The 22423-nt window shown below is 39.6% G+C and overlaps 2 protein-coding genes across 2 annotated transcripts in view; one reads left to right on the plus strand and one right to left on the minus strand.

The window, feature by feature from the left end:
* CEP120 (centrosomal protein 120) overlaps positions 1-22423 on the plus strand; it is a 79611-nt gene that overhangs the window by 15405 nt on the left and 41783 nt on the right. Inside the window, exons 6-15 of the mRNA XM_019469542.2 lie at positions 1399-1547; positions 5406-5603; positions 7815-8042; positions 9027-9243; positions 10281-10458; positions 13707-13856; positions 14840-15022; positions 17011-17107; positions 17206-17358; positions 18151-18240. Of these exons, the coding sequence (XP_019325087.2) occupies positions 1399-1547; positions 5406-5603; positions 7815-8042; positions 9027-9243; positions 10281-10458; positions 13707-13856; positions 14840-15022; positions 17011-17107; positions 17206-17358; positions 18151-18240 (1643 nt within the window). The remainder of the gene's footprint in view (positions 1-1398; positions 1548-5405; positions 5604-7814; positions 8043-9026; positions 9244-10280; positions 10459-13706; positions 13857-14839; positions 15023-17010; positions 17108-17205; positions 17359-18150; positions 18241-22423) is intronic.
* PRDM6 (PR/SET domain 6) overlaps positions 11811-22423 on the minus strand; it is a 286639-nt gene continuing 276026 nt past the window's right edge. The window contains exon 8 of the mRNA XM_053907531.1: positions 11811-12794. The gene's annotated coding sequence lies outside the window, so the exon portion shown is untranslated. The remainder of the gene's footprint in view (positions 12795-22423) is intronic.

Below are 22423 nucleotides of genomic sequence, written 5' to 3' on the forward strand. Positions count from 1 at the left end.
ATGCATTGCTTTGATTTAATCTTCTAAACGACATAAAAGCTTTGCAGAAATAAAAATGGAAGCTAAAAGAGATCATATAGTTACAACATACAACTAGCAAATGGCAGAACTGGGATTGGAACCTTGGTCTGTGTTACTGGAGTGTCTCTGCTCTAAACCATGACGCTATTTTTATTTACTTATTTATTTTTGAGAGAGAGAGAGAGAGAGAGTATGTGTGTGTGTACATACCTGCTCAAGTGAGGAAGAGCCAGAGAGAGAGGGAGACAGAGAATCCTAAGGTGTCTCTCCATGCTGTCAGCACAGAGCCCACTGCGGGGCTCAAACTCATCAACCACGAGATCATGACCTGAGCTGAAATCAAGAGTCATACCCTCAATTCCCTGAGCCACTCACGTGCCCCTCTTATATTTTTTTTAAAGTTTTATTTATGTATGTATGTATGTATTTATTTTGAGAGAGAGAGAAAGATGAGGCGAGAAGAGAGTGTGAGTGGAAGAGGGGCAGAGGCATGGGTAGAGAGAGAGAATCTCAAGCAGGCTCTGGGGCAGAGCCCATCGCAAGGTTTGATTTCACAACTGCGAGATCATGACCTGAGCTGAAAGGAAGAGTCAGACACTCAGGATTAACCCTGCATATTACCCCTCCCTCCATCCCCCATCAGAGTCCGAGCTGTCTTTTAGCTAAAGAGTTTTGTTTGAGACTCATTTTCAAGCCAGAGGTGCAATTTGCACCTCAGCCTGGAAAATTGGAATCCGGAGAGGATTACTTACTGATAGGGTATGTATATATGTGAGGTGTGAATTCTGCCACTTCTCTTCTCCTAATTGGTTCATAGTTTCCTCTTAGGAAACTATCTCACTGTTTAGCGTGGCATCCAGTAAGCCTCTGCTTAGCCCTCCAGCCCCGTGACATGTGCCTTCCATGTCGGTCATCACCCTGTGATCAGCACCACGCCTACCTCACTTCTCTAACCACAGGCTTTCGCTTCCTTCCCAGTCTCTGCAGTGTGGTTCCTTCTGCCTAGAACACTCTTTTCTACTCCCTTATCCTGTGTATGTTCACCTTTCTCTTCTTAGCCACATGGAGTTTATTTTTCAGTTCCCAGTTGAGATTCACTGCCTTCAGGAAACCTATAATGTCTTTTCTTTGTGGTTTATTTATTTTAAAAATATTACCGTATTCCAAAATAAGGCTTTTATGTGCAGAAAGAAAACGGTGCTTAAGTAAGGTTTTTTTTTGAGGGTATTAAAAACAAGAAAATCCAAGGAAACCTTATTGAGATACTATATCCATGAAAACTGCAAGCAAGATACAAAGCGTACCCAGCTTTCAAAACCTTCACAGTAGTTTATGGCACACTGTGACATAGTTTAATTGTGTTTTTTCCCCGTAAAGTACCTGCCAGCTTGTCTGGCCTCAACCCCAAGGACATTGTGGCAGTGCTGAATGAGGAGGGAGGCTACCATCAGATCGGACCAGCCGAGCATTGCACAGACTCCTTCATTATGTCAGTGACCATAGCATTTGCCACCCAACTGGAGCAGGTAAGACTTTCCTTCTGATTAGTGACTCACAAAGAGTGGAAAACATTGACTTTTTAAAAACTTGCCTTTTGGGTATTAAAAAGATGTGCAAGTGGACTGTTTTTTTTACTTTAAAAAAATGTAGAAACATGTTTCTATTCATACCAGAAAATATTTCTGCTTTAAGAATAAATTGGTATGATGTTAGTAGTAAGAGAATGAATTAAATCTCTGGACATTTAGAAGAAAGCCCATCAGTAAACACTGTTTCCCGTTGTACCATGTGGCATTGTAAAGACTGGTCTGAAAGGATTTTTCTTTCTAAGGATTGAAATATTTATTTTTTGGAGAAATGTTCAATGTTGGGAACACTTGGTCCCAGTCATACTTTATTGGGTATCATGTCTGGAATTAGATTTTACCTTATTTACAAACTGGCAAATTAGCCAGTTAGAATTTCTTGGACGTTGCCGGATGACAGGAGGTTCCTGGGTCAGAGACAAAGGACTGTATTACTCTCGGCACAGCAGACATCAGCATCTGCATATTGCCTGCAGTCTTCGTTACCCTAGGTCCCAAGGGGTGACATTGAGGGGCCCGGGTTGCTGCTGTACAGAGTGGGTTTCCATCACAGCTGAGGAACACAGAACACTTTGATTGTAAGTCGCCTGGTCTCCCCAGGAAGACACTTGACCTAATCCTTCTAGGTTACCAGCTGTATAAGCAACACAGGGAAGTGGCCTGTGTGAGGGTGGTCAGTGCCCCAGCAGGAAGTGCAGGGACTCAAGACCCACGTCAGCATTGCCTCTTCCCAAAATGGCTTAGCACAACATGAGCTGGTACTTCATTGTCCTTCTCAGGATCTAGCCCAGTTTTCTTGACATTATGTTGGTCGATAGCAGCTGAAGTAAATTAATCTTTTCAAAAATAGAGAATATGGCTCATGACTTAACTTTTTACCATACTAATAGCTTTCTTAGAATTGCAAAGTTCCCACATAGTCTGCATTTACAAGTGAAATATGAGTTAGTGACCACAGATTTATATGACTTGCGAGACTGTCAGGTAAAGATTTTTCTCAGGGAGTAGGTATAATTTTGTCGCACTAAATTCGTGTTTTTGCCTTTCTGTATCACTTTCTCTATTTTTCTTCTCTTCATAAAGCCCTGCCTATGGATTGCTCCAAATATGCCATTCTGGTTAGAGGGAAGGTTAGTTACTCAGTTTAGTTTTTAAAAAAAACCCTCAAAACCAGAATAATTACCTGTTGGCTCTCGCTGCTAAAAATTTAGCCAAAATGGGTTCCTCAGAAACAGTAAGCAGAATTACCATGGAGCCCAGCATTTCCACTGCTAGGTGTGTATCAAAAAGAATTGAGAACAGGTGTTCAAACAAAAACGTGTACAGGAATGTTCATAGCAGTATTCACAGTATCTAAAAGGTGGAAACAACCCACATGTCCATTAGCAGATGAGTGGATAAACCAAGTATTTGTGTGTATAATGGGATATTACTCAACTCTAAAGGGCTGGGGCACTGACATGTACTGCATCGTGGATGAACATCGAAAACCTGCCAAGTGAAAGAAGCCAGACACGCAAGGTCACATAATGTGTGATGGCATTTATGTGAAATATCTAGAATAGGTGACTCTATAGAGCCAGAAGGCACATTTGTGGTTTCCTGAGGCTGCAGGAAGGGGGAAATGGGGAGTGAGTGCGTAACAGTTACGGTATTTGTCTTGGGGATGGTGACAGCCTCACGGAGCTAGATGTGGTGACCCTAGATGTGGGCGCATAAACGACATTGTGAATGTACTGTGTTACTGAGGTGTGCGTGTTCTCGTGGTTACGGTGTTAGATTTTCTGTTGTGTATTTTACAATAATTAAAAAACAAAAAACTAAGTCCAGTAGTGTATTCATCTTTTGATACTGTTGAATATTTATTGTTTGCTTTTTTCATTTTTTGAAGACAAACCTTTTTTTTTTTTTTTTTTTTTTTTGGTACCTGTCTTAATTTTTGTTGAGAGAGTGCGTGAGCAGGGCAGGGGCAGCGAGGGGAGAGAGAATCCCAAGTGGCTCTGTGCTGTCAGTGCAGAGCCTGATGTGAGGCTCAATCCCATAAGCCATGAGATCATGACCTGAGAAGAAATTAAGAATTGGATTGAGCCACCCCACGTGCCCCAAGCCAAGCATTTTATAAATTAGCCATTTATTTTTTTCTCTTTGAGGCAGTGAAAGGTTGTGTGAGAAAGCATTTGGCAACAAACAAACCAACGAAAAATACCTTTTCAGATGCACATCAGTGACTTAGAACCCAATGCTATCAAGTGGTAGAATGGAGGAGTTAGTTTGGGGCAGCCACCAGGCGGTGATAATTGTGCCTTCCTCCTTTTCTTAGATACTGAAAGTTGAGGGTTAAAAAACAAACAAGGATGATAAAGGATTTTTAAAAGAATCTTTTCTTAGTGGAATTACTTAAAATGAAGTACGCTATGAAATATCTAAGGACCATCTTTACTTCTTAAAATTTTTATTGCTTTGTGATTATGGAAGAAACCAAAGGGGAAAAAAAAAGTCTCTTGTAATTGAACTCAAAAATAATCACTGGTGACAAGGTACTGTGTTTTTTTTCTTCAGACATTTTCTTGTTCACATAATAGCTGACTGTGCTGGGTGGTGGTGGTGTCCACTTGAACATGTTTTTTCTCTTGTAATCCTTTTATTGACCCTAAAAGAAATGGAAGTACAGAGGGATAGAGCACTTTGCCCAGAGATTCACAGTAAGCCATTGATGGAACCAGGATTGGGGGCGTAATCCAGAACTTGCTCTTAGCAACTGTCACTGTATAAATGCTGCCTCTCTGTGTATAAATCTACATGATTAAGATCTACTCAAATACATTTTTTCTCAGATTCATGAATGTATGGGACTAAAGTAAACATTTACATGTAAAAATATACTCTATACGAAAGAAAAATCGCTACTGAGTATTTACTATGTTATTTTACACAAAATAAGTAATTTTATTGAATATTTGCTATATACTGAATACGGAGCTGCTATATTCTAAGCGGTTAATTCTTTTATTTTCATGAACCATACAAACTGTCCTGTAACTTCTCTTGGCCTAAGAGTATGTCTTAGATAACTTCCATGTCAGTTTATCATTATTTAGCAGCCATATTGTATGATAACTAAAATATATTTAAGCCATTCTCTACCGATGAATACAACACTTGCTATTTTTAACAACATCCTAGTGAACACTTAGGGTCTGTTGGATATTTTATATTTCATGGGACAGGAATCTGTGTTTCCGCCATAGGTGGCCATGAAGCTGCCAGTTTTGAGCAACAGGAAACATCCTTTTGCAACTGTTAACTTGTAGGTTTCCCAATTTTGACAGAGTGTCTAGAAAGCTTTTTTCTCAAAGGCGTGGACTAAGGTGTTACATTAAATAGCCTGCCTGAAGTTTGTTTAAAACCCTCCTCTTATGTATGAAGACTGTGGCCGAGTAAGAAGATGAAATAAGGTATACGGAAGTAAAGAAGACTCAGTTTAAAATATGTGACTGCTTGCTTCTAAAAGAACTTACACGTACTCGTTCATGGATCAGTTGGATGAAAAGTAAACTTTAAAACAAAACATATCTCTAAAAAATATTTTAGTCTCTGGGCTTTTCTAAGGTAAACCTTGAAAAGTTAAACCAGTCATGAGGTTGTAATTTTTCAGAGATTAAGAAATTTTGAGTGATTTTAAGACTTTGAAATAAAATCAACATTTTAGCGTAAATTTTAGAGTTCATCAGACATTCATAAGCCTGTGTAGTGGTTTATAAATGAATCCTCTTTTTTTTTTCCTCCTTAAATGCTTAGTTAATTCCGTGTACCATGAAACTTCCAGAAAGACAGCCTGAGTTTTTCTTTTACTATTCTTTGCTGGGAAATGATGTTACAAATGAACCCTTCAGTGATTTGATCAACCCAAACTTTGAGCCAGAGAGAGCATCTGTTCGAATACGTAGCAGCATAGAAATTCTTCGTGTTTACCTGGCACTTCAGTCTAAACTACAGGTAAGTACGGCAGGAACTCTTTTTCACTTGAGATTTTTTTTTTTTTTTTAATGTTTATTTTAGAGACAGAGTGTGAGTGGGGGAGGGTCAAAGACAGAGGGAGACAGAGAATCCGAAGCAGCCTCCAGGCTTTGAGCAAGCTGTCAGCACAGAGCCCAACGCAGGGCTCGAACTCACGGACCGTGAGATCATGACCTGAGCCAAAGTCAGATGCTTAAGTGACTGAGCCACCCAGGTGCCCCAACTTGAGATGATTTTTTAAAGCTTCATAGAGGTACCAAGACTCTTTTTTGAGTAGTGAAGGTCATCTTTCCCCCACATCTTGTCATTTTTTAGGAATTCTCCTGGCTTGTGAAGTCCCTAGTATAGCCATTACTTGAGAATTTTAGGAGATACACCTCTTTTCATCATAACTGGGTAAAGAAGCGTATCAGTTGACAGTCTGTGTAATAGAAAATGTATAGAGAGCCTAAAGTTGTGGGCTCAGGGAAGATTTCATCATTAATTAGGGGGCTTAGTAGTCATACACAGATCATGCCCTGGATTTCAGAATGTACATACCCAATTGCTATTAAAAGCTAAGAAAGGGGTGCTTGGATGGCTTAGTTGGCTAAGCATCTGACTTTGGCTCAGGTCATAATCTCATGCTTTGTGGGTTTAAGACCCACGTTGGGCTCTGTGCTCACAGCTCAGAGCCTGGAGCCTGATTTTGATCCTGTGTCTCCCTTTCTCTCTGTGCCCCTCCCCCACTCATGCTCTGTCTCTGTCTCTCAGAAATGAATGAACGTTAAAAAAAAAAGGCATGAAATAACCCAGCTTTCTAAAACCTGCCCTTGAATTGAGGAATTTTGTCAAATAACGTTCTATTGGACTCTTTAAGTGAAGCTTACTCAGTGAATTTACTATTCTTTGTTTTATTACAATTGATTTTAATCAGACTGAAATGGGGTAGTGTAATAAAGGATTAGGTAGTCATTTTTTAAAAGTGATCAGTCTTTAGATTTTGCTTGCAATTTGGGTGGGAGGTGGGAAGAGCCTTTAAGAAATTCTAATAGAGGTATATTTTGGACGTGGTTCTGCTAAACTCAGGATTCTAAGTAGCTGAATACTATATAAAATGATGAACTGCTTTCTTCCTGTATTTTATATTTTCATATGGATTTTACCTTTCTCCCATCCAAGTACTAACCAGGCCTGACCCTGCTTAGCTTCCGAGATCAGACAAGATCGGGCGTGTTCAGGGTGGTATGGCCGTAGACTGGATTTTAGCTTTCTAAACATCTTGAGATTTATTCCACATCTAAAATACCAGTCTTTACCAAAGTATTGACTTCTTTCTTACTTTAATTCTCCTAGACATTTAAGTCGTAAAAATCCTTTCTCTCCAGCTCATTAACACCATCACACCTAATAACATTGAGACTAATTTACAAGTCATTGCTGACATTAGAACTAAAAATAGTTTCGTGTTGTGACTGCTTATTGTGCATCTGAATGCCAGTACAGGAAGGTAAACAAGTTGATACTATAGTATGTAGGTGATGGGTAGTTTCGAAAGGGGGTAGTGTTGAAGTTTTGATTAGCTATCAGTGATAAACAGTACGCTCCACCCGAGAGGTACTCTGTTTTACCTTGTAGCGTTAAACACTGTTTTATATGTGAACTCTGAAAAGCAAGAAAAGAGAAAGAAACACTAAAGATGTTTTATGGGCAAATAAAACAGAATTATTTCAAGTTCTTTAGTTTCCACATAGGGCTGGAGCTACTAACTTACTTATTATTATTATTATTTTTTTTTACAACTGTTGAGATTAATTTTGAAATGGAAATAGAAACATTGCTTGAGGTATTTGTTTTCTATTTACGTTCATGTATTCATGATATATTTGCTTATGTCAAAACAACCCAGTAAGATATTAAAGTAACCATAATTCCTGAAGGAGAAAAAGGTGATAACATATGATTATACAACACTGGAAGAAAAAATGAAAAAGAATAGCTTTATTATTGAGTTCTTAGGAAAGTTTATGCCTTATCACCAGTTTGAACAATCAAGTATGAGACTCTTTGACGCAGTCGCTGCAGGTCAGTAAGATAACCTGCATTATACTTCCCTTCTCTGGATCATGTTATAACCTCTGGTTAAAGTTGATGTGTTTAGGAGAAAGGAGAGACCATAAGGCCCTATTCCGATTTTCTCTTTCACATCAGATCCATCTTTGCTGCGGAGACCAGTCACTTGGAAGTACAGAAGTGCCCTTAACCGGACTGCTGAAAAAGGGGAGTACGGAAATCAACCAGCGCCCCGTTACAGTTGAGGGTGCTTTTATTCTTGACCCTCCGAAGCGAGCCAAGCAAAAGCTTGCACCTATTCCTGTGCAGCTGGCCCCCACTGTGGGCGTGTCTGTGGCTCTGCAGAGAGAAGGCGTAGATGCCCAGGCAAGTAGTGACCCCTCCATCTCCTCCAGCTTCTGCGCTGTCACTCCGGTGTCACTCGTGACTACCGATAAAAGTTGAACTTCAAGAGTGACCTAGCGTAAGCAAGTATTTATTATTCTTAATTAGTGGCCTCCATTATAGGTGTTTCTTTTCTGGAAAGTACTGTAGCTGCCCTGGCTGTAGTTTATAAGTGATAACACGGCCTTCATGTACCGTTTTCTCCTATGCTAGGAATCTCCCCTCCACCCCCCCACCCCCCAGGTCATGGTCAGTCACTGGCAGAGATGGACCACATTTCTGGGAATCTGCACTCATGGTATCATTTTGGTGGACTCAGCTTTAGCTTAAAGACAGCGTTCTTGGTTCATTAGTGCTTTCTGGTCCCCGTACTCTCTTTAGGCAACAGAGATGGTATTTGTTTGGATGTATATGTTTTTTGATTGTATATAGTCCCAGAATCAGCCTCCGTGTACTGTTCTTCTGAAGAACTGATCTTTATGTAGATTACAAATGACAGAAAAACTGATGTGAGAGTTTGAATATATATATATATATGTTAAAATACATATATGTATATATTTTTAGAAGGAAGTGGAACAAAGGAAGAAAATCATGCTAGATCTGTTTTTATTTTGGTTTTGTTTTAACATAGGCCTCCATTGTATTTATTGCCTTGGTAACAATAACCTTTCCCAGGGACGCCTGTCCCTGACTTCTTACACCAAATATCCCTTCTTACCAGTTAGCATATATTTTGGTACTCAGCTCTGGATATCCTGTTTCCTTCCTGTCCATCTTCCTTTTTCTGGTTCTAGATGCTATACGAAAATTTGCAAATGATGAAGAAAAATAGACTAGGAATATCTAAAGTGGGAAGGGAAGCTATTACTAAAAAAAAAAAAAAAAAAAAAAAGTGACTTTTTTTTGCTTAACGATGAAGGAAAGTGCTTTGCGAATCATGCTTTACTTAACAATTATTTTTAGTCTTTAATTGAATTAAAGACCCAGAACGAACATGAGCCACAGCAATCACAGAAGCAAGTTTTAACTCCTGTAAAAGAGAAGACGCTCGCTGGGCCAAAGTCACCAAGCGTGTCCCCTGTTCCACCTCAAAACCAGTCGCCTCCAACCCAAGATGATGCAACCGGAAGTGAAGTGGAGAGCCTGCAGTATGACAGGGACATGAAACCAAACGCAAAGGGTAAGACGTTCTCACACATCTTCCAAGCGTCCGTTTTGTAGCCATCTACTTAACGATGAAGAGCGTTTTCACCGTTTGTCAGTATGTTGTGAGTTTGATTTTCTTTCAAGAGCCAATAATGTGTGGTGATGTAAAAATTCGGTTTAAATGGAATTGAATTGAATTGAAATTGAGTCTGTAACTTCATCACAGAATTGGCTAACAGGTAAGAATTGTTCAATTACTTTTATTTTAGACACAGCTTACTGAGAAGAAATGACAGAAAATAGTTCTCGCTAACATATTTTTCACTAGGCAACGCTTGAATATCTTGAATCCATTGGAATTTTAGAGAGAAGAGCTACTAACTGCCTGTTGTAATAAACTTGTTATACCCATTTTTGATGCTGAAGTTAAGGGAGAGCCTGAGAATGGTTTTACCTGGTTGTGTCAATTTTCCACCCACTGCACTAGGACCCGCAGTTAGATCTTGTAGCGGAAGTAATTAGAACAGTGTTCGATCAGGAGTCGGAAGTTAAGGTGCAAGTGATCCCTCGGTCACTCAGTGGCTGTAGGACTTGGGCCACTCGCTACCCATCTCTGGTCTGCAATGGGACGGGAGTAGAATTCTCTTTTTGTCAGACTATGTCCTGTGTGCCTTCCGTAGCCAGAACTGTGTCTTCAGAAGCGAGGTAATGATGCCTGCATTAAGTCTGCCATACAACCCCTCGAACTCGAAGTTAAGGTTAGCTGCCTCTTGGAAATAAGTTGGCGCCTGCTGGGCTGCTGTCGTATGTTAGCGCTTTTCTGGTGTGCATTCGATGTGGAGAGGGGGGCCTTCTTTACACAGTTCTAAAAATGGGAGTTAAAGCCTACCTAATTTGGGGGCAAGTCACTTTAAGAAGTTCCTATGCCTCATTTCAGAGGTTTATGAAACCAAATGATCACATTTCTTGCTTAGAGGGAAATGAGATGGTATCTTTAAGTGAGGTAAATAAAGGAAGAGAAAGTGTTACCGAGTGGGATTTTTTTCTCTTAAATTTTTATGTTCGTTGTAGCCATGGGTTCTTCTTTGCCTCTTCCGGTGGCCCAGCCAGTGACCACAGCCACTGCTTCAGAAACCGCCTCGGGACAGAAGATTGCGGTGCCAGCGACATCACATCATTTTTGCTTCTCAATAGACTTAAGGAGTATCCATGATTTGGAAGCTGGTTTTCCAATCAACTGTATGTTAAGGTGTGATATGATTTTGTTTCAAAGTATTCTTTTCTGAAGAGCAGTGCCTTTTCTCTACTTGGGAGTTTCAGAGGGAGAAACATCACCGGAGAAGTTAGAACATTCGTTAAACCCTGTGGACTGAAAAAGCCTGCAAGGTTCTGTCCTCATGAGTTCGAATTTCAACAAGGGTGCGTCGGTGGCATTGGTGGTATGAGAGGTGGTGATAATTGTAGGTGCTGGTGATAATTTACTACTGCTTCTATTCAAAGAGAGCGACTCTTAAAATGTGTTGTTTCAGAAGGTCACCTGGGTGGCTCAGTTAGTTAAGCGTACGACTTCAGCTCAGGTCACAATCTCACACTTCGTGGGTTCGAGTGCCGCATCAGACTATGCCGACAGCTCGGAGCCTGCAGCCTGCTTCGGCTTCTGTGTCTTCCTCTCTCTCTGCCCCTCCCCCTCTTGTGCTCTGTGTCTCTCTGCCTCTCAAAAATGAATAAACGTTAAAAAAATGGGAAAAAAAAGCATTGTTTCTAGAAAAGGTGTCATGGCAAATTCAGGGAAGTGTAATATCTTGTTTTTCTATGAAACTGTATTATAATGGGAAGTTGTATCTCTACTACTTGATAAATGAGACTCTGAGAACCATCCTTAATGGGCTGCACGTGGAATGTGTCTACCCTGCTCCATATAAGAATTGAGATACTTATATATTTCAGTCAGTTAAATGGCTCTACTCAATAGCCTGTTATTAACAATAATACATTTTCATAAACCTTCTGGTTGAAATGTATATCAAATGTAATATATTACTGTGTCTTAGTTGGGAGTGGTTAGTTGTTCCTTACAAATTTCTTCAGAGCAAGCACTAGCCTTTCTAACAAGGTTGGTGCTCTTGATGCAACTAAAATGAGAAAATCTTTCTGTCATCTTGGACTTTCCAGGAACGTCCACAGCTACGCACTGCTTCCTGCTGGTATTTGAGGCATTCCTGCCTTTCAAATGCATAAGTTAACTCATACTTGTATCTACTCCTTTATGTCTTAGATTCCTCTCCAGCTCTATCCACAGTCCTCGCAGCTTGGATGTGAACGATGGACAAAATCAAAGGGACCCAGCACTGGGTGTGACTGTGAATTCACAGAATGGCATTGTTTCCATCACAGCTTAAGTTGTACTGTTTACCTCTTCTCAGAGGCTGAGAATAATTATTAATATGTTATTTGAAAATTGAGGGAGAAAAAGCTTGTCTCCAACAGACAGAGCTTTTCTCAAAGGGTTTATAAAACCTCTCTTCAAATTGTTTTTAGAAAAAGAATTGGTACTAGTATTTCTACTCTTTTTGTCTTCCTCTGTTTTTTAATTTATTTATTTTATTTATTTAGAGAGAGCACGAGCAGGGCAGAGGTGCAGAGGGAGAGAGAAAGAATTTCAAGCAGGTTCCAGGCTCAGCGTGGATCCCAACATGGCGCTCCATCCCATGACCCTGGGATCATGATCTGAGCTGAAATCAGGAGTCAGACGCTCAACCGACTGAGTCATGCAGGCGCCCCTATCCCTCTACTTTTTTAACTGAGATCTCTTTTCTGCTGCTACTAGAGAATGTGATCTTAGGGTACCTAGAGATAGTGTTGGCTAGAAGCATAGAAATATCGAGGTGATCTACAGTTAGAAGTTGTGAGGGGGAAGCCTTGTACTAGCCCCCTTAGCAGGTGTGCATCCTAGTTTTTGTGGTTCCGTCTTGTCATATGGGCCATTTGTTTAATCATTAAGTGCCCACATTATGCCAGCAGTGTGCCAGGTATTAGGAGTTTATGGGCCACGTAAACAAAGAGCTCAACCTAGTGAACAAGACAGACTGAGAAATAAGTCAACATATGAGGAAGGCTAGACGTTCGCTTGGCAAAGAAAAGGGGAAAAATACTCTAAACCGAGGAAACAGTTATGATGTGCTTAACACTCCACCTGGAATTCACTTGATGATAAGGGCCGTTGGTTCTGTCTTTGAGTCATTTTGTGGCATTTTTTAAAACACTGGCCATTTAACTTTCCGTTTGATAAATTTTATGTCATCATGCTCTCACTGGTGTGAAACTGGTTGGCAACTGTGGAATGGGATTTGTGAGATGAGCTGATTTCACTGCATGTGTCATTATGTAGGAATGGAGTAAATGTGCAGGATTCTTGTTGCAGGAAAAGCGGTTTTCGTTACTAGCCTTTAAATTCCCGTTTTCATAACGCATAACGAGACACGAGATGAAACTGAAGTGAGCCTCGAGTTGTCTTTCTCTTTGGCTTTAAATACAGAGTAAGTTCAGCAGTAGTCAGACATGTTCCCATTTAATCAGGTGTGGTTTCTGTGAAGAAAGGAAGAAAGAGTCTTCTCATTCCTTGAATCACCTGCTTCCATCCTTGATTCTCAAAGACAGAATCTTACCATGGGTGCACCCTCTGGGAGGTGACTAGGGGTTTTCAGCCCATAAAAATCGAGACATGATTAAAAAATTTTTTTTCATGTTTATTTATTTTGAAAGCAAGAGAGGCAGAGCATGAGCAGGGGAGGGGCAGAGGGTGAGGGAGAGAGAGACTCCCAAGCAGGGTCCACACCGTCAGCACAGAGCCCGATGCGGGCCTCGTTTCCACAAATGATAACATCATGACCTGAGCCGAAATCATCAGCCAGATGCTTAACCGACTGAGCCACCCAGGTGCCCCAAGACATTATTAAATAAATAAAGTAAGTTTAGAAATTAAATTCAGCAGGTATTTCCTGAACATTTACTGTATGCCAAAAAGTGCTTATTTTTGCTGGGAGGGCAGAGATGAAAAACACAGGAGCCATGCCCCCAAGGGACTCCTGGACAAAGGGCAGCTCGGTCTTCGTTTGGCGTCACTGTCATTCCTAAATTTTAGAGTCATTGGGAGTGTATGAGAATGATTCTCTCTTCCTTTTTTGGTGTTACAGCCTTCACAATACCAGACTTCTTCTTGCCCTGAAGTTAAGATTGCTTATAAAGCAGCTTTGGGAACTAGTGCTATATACACATAATGCATTTCCTCTAGAATTGCTGACAATATTTGCAGAATTTTAAAGTTGATGACAGGATTTGAACCACAATGTATTTGTACCATTTACGTATTCTAAAAATTCTATTTGTTATATCCATTTTATCCTTTAAAAAAAAAAAACAGATTAGAAGTCTCATCTGTAACCTGTATCATAGGTTGGTTTTTTTTGTTTGTTTTTTGGTTTTTTTTCTAAATTCTAGGTACTCCTATCCATTCTTTGGTAGTGCAGCTCCTATTATGACAAATCCTCCTGTAGAAGTTCGCAAAAACATGGAAGTTTTCCTTCCACAGTCTTACTGTGCATTTGACTTTGCAACTATGCCTCAACAGCTGCAGGATACCTTCTTAAGGTAACGTAAATATGGTGTGTAAGACACGAAGCCACTCTTGAAAATGCGTATCTTGTTACTGACAAGAGGAATTTCTAGAGATTTAGATCCACAGCAGTTAATGCATCTGATAACTTGGACACACATGTATTAGTAATGTAATTAGTAATGTCTGTGACGTGGGTGCTTCTGCTCTGAAGTTTTATGAAGTTATGGAGACTCTTCGCAGATTTTCATATCTTATTTGTCTGAATTTGGAGGTTAGAACTGTGTTAAATACCATCTGTGAGTAAGGAAGACGATTTGAAAGACTACTGTCTTGTTTTTCATAATATGTGAAGATCAGTAGGAACAAGCTATTTAGTTTTATCACGGATGCACCAGTTGACTGTAGTGAATTGGTTGCTTTTTCTGTTGCCTCATCTGTATAAAATGAAGGTGTTATTAATGCACCTGTCTGAAATGGATTTGTGAAGAAAAAGATCTGAAACGTCTTTTTACTCAATTCAAGTATGTATATTATTTTACAAGGAGAAGGAAGAGTAAAAAATAGCACTTCGTGGGTTTTCTTTATTGCACAGAAAGAGGTATGGAAACTGTAATGGTATTTTCTGTTTGTTACCCGTGGAATGGAGCCTTTCCGACCCAGGTAACAGAAACACCTTGGTGCTTGGGGAACTCAAAGCGCTACTACCGACTTGTTCAGAAATGATAAGATAGGGGCGCCTGGGTGGCGCAGTCGGTTAAGCGTCCGACTTCAGCCAGGTCACGATCTCGCGGTCCGTGAGTTCGAGCCCCGCGTCAGGCTCTGGGCTGATGGCTCGGAGCCTGGAGCCTGTTTCCGATTCTGTGTCTCCCTCTCTCTCTGCCCCTCCCCCGTTCATGCTCTGTCTCTCTCTGTCCCAAAGATAAATGAAAAACGTTGAAAAAAAAAAATTTAAAAAAAAATAAAAATAAAAAAAAAAGAAATGATAAGATATAAACACTTGTTTTCTCTTCCTTAGGATTCCACTGCTGGTTGAATTATGGCACAAGGACAAAATGAGTAAAGATTTACTTCTGGGAATCGCCAGGATCCAGCTTTCTAACGTCTTGTCTTCAGAAAAAACTCGCTTTTTAGGTTCCAGTGGTGAACAGTGTTGGCGTCAGACGTACAGTGAAAGTGTGCCTTTTATAGCAGCACAGGGGTAACGGATTTCCCAAAATGTCCATAGCCTGCTTTTTGTTCTCATTGGCTGGGTACAGCCTTACGCTTCCCTGTCGTCTTGGTGGTGATGGTCCTTCTTTGACCTCGGGGGGCTGTATTCTAATTGGCTTTTTAGCACTGTTTACCTTTCTGATCCTACTGTACCCTCCAAGACTCTTAACACCTAGGATCTTAAATGTTTCCCTCCTCTCTGTTAAGCCTGACGGTTTTAATTTCCCGCTATGTTGTTTGGTTGTGTGTTTAACAATTCAAGGTCAGATTTATAATGTATTTTTACATTATTTTGCTTTGGGAATGACTGTTTTTCTACTTGAAAATATTTTAACTTTTGCTTCAAATCTATTTTCTGAGAATGTTACAAATGTTGGGCACTTTTAAAAAATGAGTATGGTTTCTATGCCCTGGAATCTGGTGCCACCATGGAAAACTGAAGTTCACATACCTTACACAAAATACATCTATTTTATTTATTTTAATTTTTTTTTAATGTTTATTTGTGAGAGAGAGAGAGACAGACAGACAGACACACAGAGTGAGCGGGGGAGGGGCAGAGAGAGAGCGAGACACAGAATCCGAAGCAGACTCCAGGCTCTGAGCTGTCAGCACATAGCCTGATGTGGGGCTCGAACTCCCGAACTGTGAGATCGTGACCCGAGCCGTAGTCAGATGCTTCACCGACTGAGCCACCCTAGGCGCCCCAAAATACATCTATTTTAAATACGTCTTTTTAAATTTAGCAGTAGAAATTTAAATACACTTTAAAATTATACATCACATGCCTTGGTTTTTGAAGCATAATTAGAATGTACAAAGAAATCAGGCTCAGTAAAAAGCCGAGATCTAAAAGTAGTATTTAAATCCCTTCCCTTGCTCTTCCCCATCTATAGTCCCTTCCAGAGAGCAAAGAATTAGTAAAACTTTTATTCACTTGGAGGATCTGGCAACAGGTGTTTTAGAGAAGCACATCTTCTGGTGAACTGAAAATTCTTCCAAAAATCCCATTCTTTTGTCGCATTAAGTAGAACACAATGAAAATAATCAAATCATTACTAGTTATTTTAAATCTGTTGGTTATGAATATGAACTTGTGTTGCCCTGCTCTGTAGACAGAGAAGTTTTAGGAGACTTAGTGCTTTGGTGTATTTTATTAATTTCTTCTAAAAGTTGTGAGATTAGAAGAAAATGTAAAAATGATTATTAAGAGTTTATTTGTGTGGGTTCCAGTCATTGAAGTTTTTGCTTGACCAAGGCTTTATGGAATAGATTTTAGACAAGGCCACGTTTCTTGTAGGCAAGACCATATTTTCCTCTGATGTTCTGGTAAATGCTACATGCAGCTGTACGAGACAGAGAGATGCTCTTTATGATAAAAATAACATATAATTATCCTATTTTTAGGAATTACCCTGAGGCAGTGCTCACATCCAGTAAAAGATTTATGTACAAGTGCTTCATCCCAGGAAAATAGTAGAGTAAGAATTCAGAAGAATCTACATAATCAAGAGTAGGAACATTAGTTTTTGTCTTAATTTTACTGTGTAATTTTATTAGTATATTTTACAGGCATTAAAACTTCAACATTTTTGAATGAAGGTTGATGACATGAGAAAATGCTCCAGATGTAAATGGAGAAAAAGGGACAATGTGTATCTGCATGTGTATCTGCACATACGTAAAACAGAAGAGAGGAAGGAAATGAAAGTTTAGCAGTAATTACCTTTGGGCAGTAAGAGTTTAAATTTCTCCAAATAATCTATAGCTCATGTAGGTCTTCTTGTAGTAAACGTAGGTCTGTATGTAAGAGTTCCGTGATCAGGTAAAATGCATATATGGAAGGTCTCGAGGTTTGAGTAGTGCGAGTGTCAGGTACAAGAAATGTGACCTACTCAGTGCTGTAACATTGGGGAAATAAAAGGAAAAATCATAGTGTTTCCACAAATTTTAAAGTATTTCTGACTTCATGTGTAGGTCAAACAACAGGATAATGGATCTTTCTTACACAGTAACTCTAGAAGATTATGGACTAGTAAAAATGCGTGAGATTCTTGTATCTGATTCATCTCAGGTAAGTAACAGTGAATGTGAAACAACATGACTGTAGTGGATCGAACGCATTGTGTGTATGAGTGTGTTTGTTTCAATATGTTTTCATTCATGTCTTAGGGTTTATCTGCTGGGCAACAGAAGGCATGTTCCCTTCCTCCAGCACCTTGTCCTTCAGAAATCCAGACAGAGCCTCGAGAAACCTTAGAATACAAAGCAGCACTAGAGCTAGAAATGTGGAAAGAGATGCAGGAGGACATTTTCGAAAATCAGGTTACCTTTTAAACGTTACTTTCAAGCCTTTTTTTTTAAATTGGTTTACTTAGAATATTCTTCTTCTCCATAGTACACTTTTTTTTTTCTCTCTATTCCACGGGTACCCTATCTAGCCCTCTTAATAGCAAGAATACTTTACTCTGAGAGAAAAACAGAATAAAAAAATAACTCGATAAATGATAGTGTGGCAGAAGCCATGCAGAAGGATCCCCTTCTCTATGACTTCTGGACAAAATTAGGACTGAAGGTTCGAAGTCAGTGTTTGAGAAAGTGAACATTTCTTTTAATTTCAGGCCCTCGTTTACCATATCCTCCTGGAGCCTAGAACCATCTCTCTTTACACAATAAAGAGAGAAAACAGGTCTTCACTTCAGTTTAAAAAAATTTTTTTTTACATGTTTTATTTATTTTTGAGAGAGAGAGAGAGAGAGAGCGTGCGCAAGCAAGCAGGGGAGGGCCACAGAGAGAGGGAGACACAGAACCCGAAGTAGGCTCCAGGCTCTGAGCTGTCAGCACAGAACCCCACACAGGGCTCAAACCCATGAACTGTGAGATCATGACCTGAGCCCAAGTCAGATGCTCAACCGACTGAGCCACTCAGGCGCCCCATTTTAGTTTATACTCTTGTGGGTATCCCTTGCTTCAGGCATTCTCTTTGGTTTGTTTTAAGAATAAAAGAGGAGATCTGAAGGAAACATACTGGTGATCAGTAGTATTTAACAGAGAACTGACTGATTTGTGTGTTTGAAATATTGATGTGCTTTTTGTGACTTTTTCTTCCTTGTGTAGCTAAAGCAGAAGGAATTGGCTCATATGCAGGCTCTTGCAGAGGAATGGAAGAAAAGAGACCGAGAGAGAGAATCACTCGTAAAGAAAAAGGTAATAACTTTTATAGAAAATCTGTGGAGTAACAAAGTACAACGATTGTATACTGTTTTGGATAAACTGAATGGATGGGTCAGGAGTAGGAGGAAGGCCTTTCTCTGTAAGGTATTGGCTGCTTTTTTGATTTTGAACCCTGCAAATGTATTATTTGTTCAAAAAATGAATACTCTAGGAAAAAAGCCTACCTCTGTATGAAAAAAGAAGATAGCACCTTTTAATCTGTTGCTAATCAGATGCTAATAAAAAAGCATCAAGAACTTAGAAGGTAATTTTAAGAATTTAATCCTGGAATAAATGACATCTTTAAAAATGAGACCATCTGATCTTACTCCAAAAAGCAAAAGTTCAGTACTTACCTATTTACACTTAAGTTATTGAGTAAAACAAAAACCCTGAAAATAACACTTCTTTCAAATACTGAAATTAAACTCTCATACAAGTGGTTAATGACATAGCTACAAACGGAGAAGATAACCAATGGCAGGATGGCTTACTGCCCTCCACCAAGAGACTGGAGCAGGATGCAGACTAGAATATTTTCGAAAGTTATTTTCAGGGCTCTGACCAACCAGTTACATTTAATACGTAATTATTGGCACACTTAGGTTTTTTTTTTACTTGTTTTTTCGCTATGCTTGGGTTTAAATCTGTTTTGTTGTTGCCTTTCCATTGTTCCATCGTTTCTTAGTTTTTTTTTTTAAATTTTTTTAATGTTTATTTTTGAGAGAGAGGGAGACACACACACACACAGAGAATGCATGCGGGGGAGGGGCAGAGAGCGAAGGAGACACAGAATCTGACGCGGGCTGCAGGCTCTGAGCTGTCAGCACAGAGCCCTACATGGGGCTTGAACCCATGAACTGCAAGATCGTGACCTGAGCCGAAATCAGATACTGAGCCACCCAGGTGCCTTCTCTTAGTTCTTTTTTTTTTTTTTTTTTTTTTGGTCTTTTCCTGCTTTCTTTTGGATTCATTGACTTTTTTTATGATCCCATTTTATTTTTACTATTGCTTTATTACCAGTGTCTGTTTCATTGCTTTTTGGGAGGGTTGCTTTAAGGTTTAAAATATTCAGTTTTAACTTATTATTAGCACACAACTACTACTATTAGAATTAATTATTGATGCTAATAATGCTATTATACCATATCACGTGTAGTGTAATAAGTTTGCATCAATGTATATCAGGCATGTGTTCTTTGTGTTGATACCATCATACATTTTGCTTCTCCATAAATTATCCTAAAATATATTTTTGCTTTTAAGAGTTAGTTTTTATTTTTATTATTATTTTTTTAAATTTATTTTTGAGACAGGGAGAGACAGAGCATGAACAGGGGAGGGTCAGAGAGAGGGAGACACAGAATCTGAAACAGGTTCCAGGCTCTGAGCCATCAGCACAGAGCCCGATGCGGGGCTGGAACTCACGGACCTTGAGATCATGACCTGAGCTGAAGTCGGCCGCCCAACCGAGCCACCCAGGCACCCCAAGAGTTAGTTTTTAAAGAAAACTTTGAAGCAAAAGCCTCTTTTATTAACCACATAAATAACATTTCTTGTAGTATGGGTCTGATGGCTATATATGCTGTTAGCTTTTGCTTGAAGAAGTGTTTATCTCTCATTTTGAAATATATTTTCACTGGGTGTAGAATTCTGGGTTGACAGCTTTTTGTTTCAATCTGTAAAGTTGTTACATTAGCATGTTGGCTTGTTTCGTTCTTGATGGAAAAATCTGCTGGCCTTGTTATCTTGGCCCTCTATCTCTGTAAGGTCTCTTTTTTCCTCTCACTTGGTTTAAGATTTTTTTTCTTGATCCCTAGTTTTCAGCATTAGGAATTTTTTTTTTAATTTTTTTTTTCAACGTTTTTTATTTATTTTTGGGACAGAGAGAGACAGAGCATGAACGGGGGAGGGGCAGAGAGAGAGGGAGACACAGAATCGGAAACAGGCTCCAGGCTCCGAGCCATCAGCCCAGAGCCTGACGCGGGGCTCGAACTCATGGACCGCGAGATCGTGACCTGGCTGAAGTCAGACGCTTAACCGACTGCGCCACCCAGGCGCCCCTCAGCATTAGGAATTTGATGGGCCTGTGATTCTGTGTGTGTGTGTGTGTGTGTGTGTGTGTGTGTGTGTGTGTGTGTGTGTGTTTATGTGCACCCTGCTTGGAGTCTTGGAGCTGCTTTGGTTATAGGGTTTTATCAAGCTTGGAACATTTTGGGTTTTTATTGCTGTGTCTCTTTCTCCTCTCCTGATTAGAGTCCTGCGTGCATGTATTGTACTACTTCATATTGTCTCAGAGAGAATTGAATTATTTTTTAAGTCTTTTTTTTCCTCTCACTGCTTCATCTTGGATATATTTTATTGCTGTGACTTCCGGTTGACCATTGGTTCTTCTGAAGGGTCTGATTGGCCACAAATCCAATTCAGCACAATATTTCCTTTCATATACTGTATTTTTCATCTCTATAAGGTTCACTTAGGCCTTTTCCTTTTTTTTTAAGCACTTTTCCTCATGTTCGTGTTTTCCTTTACATTCTTGAGTATCTGGAATATATTTACAATACGTTATCTACTAGTTACAACGTGCGTGTCATTTTGAGGTCTCTTTCTTTTGTTTTTTTCATCTGGTTATAGGGGACACTTTTACATTACTTTGAATGACTGGTAATTTTTTCTTAGATGCCAGAAATTGTGAAGTTTACATTGTTGATTTCTGGATCTTGGTGTGTGAGGTTATTTGGGTTGAGTTTGATCCTTTTGAGTTTTGCTAGGGCAAACTGAGAAGAGCCTGTAGCCGTGGCCTGTATGGTAAGATGCCTAGCATATGACAATCTCTCCCCTCAGACCAGGAGGAATGCCCACTATTCTCATTCCTGACTGAGCTCTGGGAATGCTCTATCTTCGAACTTTCCAGTGGTACTTTACCTAGCCTCACAGGGTTTCACCTTGGACTGGAGGGGACTACTCTGCTGGTCTCCAGCGCTCACTTTCTGCACATCTCCCTCATCTCACCACCACCTCGAGTTCCCGCAGCCTCTTTAGTCTCCTCTGCTGCCTCAACTCAGCAAGATTGAGAGGCTCTGCTGGGTGTCCTCTTCTCTGAGCCTTAGTCTGGAAAATGCTAGAGTTATTGTAGGGCTGGACTCATTCATCTCTGCTCTGTCGGTGGTGATGGTCCTGTGCTGCCCATTCTCCAATGTGTAAACACAGTTGTTTCGTGTATGTCGTTCCATTTGTGTTTGTAGAGGAGGGCAGGTAGTCTTTTACGAGTAGAACAAGCAGAAGTCCCCAAGGCCTTGGACTTTCAAATAACTGTTTCAGTTTTATCGCCCTTAATTCACAACCATTAAAAATTTGAAAAACCAGTGGGTTAAAAAAAAAAATCTAAAAAAAGAAAAAGTTAACAGTACTCCAAACCATCCATTCTTAAGAAGTGTTCAAATAACCAAACTTTAAAAACTAGAGGCCCTCACACATATTTAAGCAATATACTAGTTTTCCTTAAATGTGTCTTTTATATTAAGTTGGATTTACAGTTCTCAGGTATCCTTTATTCATTGAATCTGAGTGAGCTATCAAATATTTAATTTTTTAGAATTTTTCATTTAGCTTTTAAGGTAAGCAGAGTTTATTGTGGAACCATTTTTTTTAAATGCTTTTGAAGAGTTTTCCCGTGTTAAGTTTTGCAAAAGTCAAATCAGAAAAACTTTCTTAGTTAATATTTTGACAGATCCAACTTGTGCCATAATTGATCTTTCTATTGCAAAAAGAAAACAAAACAGTGTCTGTATAATGGTTGAAAAAAAAAACTCAAAGTAATTTTTGCTTGGTTGTCATTTTGATAATTATCTTGTCGGTTACCATCGTGTACAATTTCTCCCACCATTTCAGCTTGAATTGTCTATTTCTTGACTAGTTTATAATAACTCTGCTTAGAACATGAAATACAAAGGGTACCTGGGTGGCTCTGTCAGTTAAGTATCTAACTTGATTTTGGCTCAGATCATGATCTCACAGTTGATGAGTTCAAGCCCCACAATGGGGTCTGTGGTGAGAGTGTAGAGCCTGCCTAGGATTCTCTCTCACCCTCTCTCTCTGTCCCTTCCCTGCTCACATGCTCACTCTCCCAAACTAAATAAATACTAAAAAAATAAAAAGAAAAAGAAAAGAAAAAGGA

This window comes from Panthera pardus, unplaced genomic scaffold (genome assembly GCF_024362965.1).
Source record: "Panthera pardus isolate Hobbes unplaced genomic scaffold, ASM2436296v1 HiC_scaffold_2, whole genome shotgun sequence".
NCBI lineage: Eukaryota > Metazoa > Chordata > Mammalia > Carnivora > Felidae > Panthera > Panthera pardus.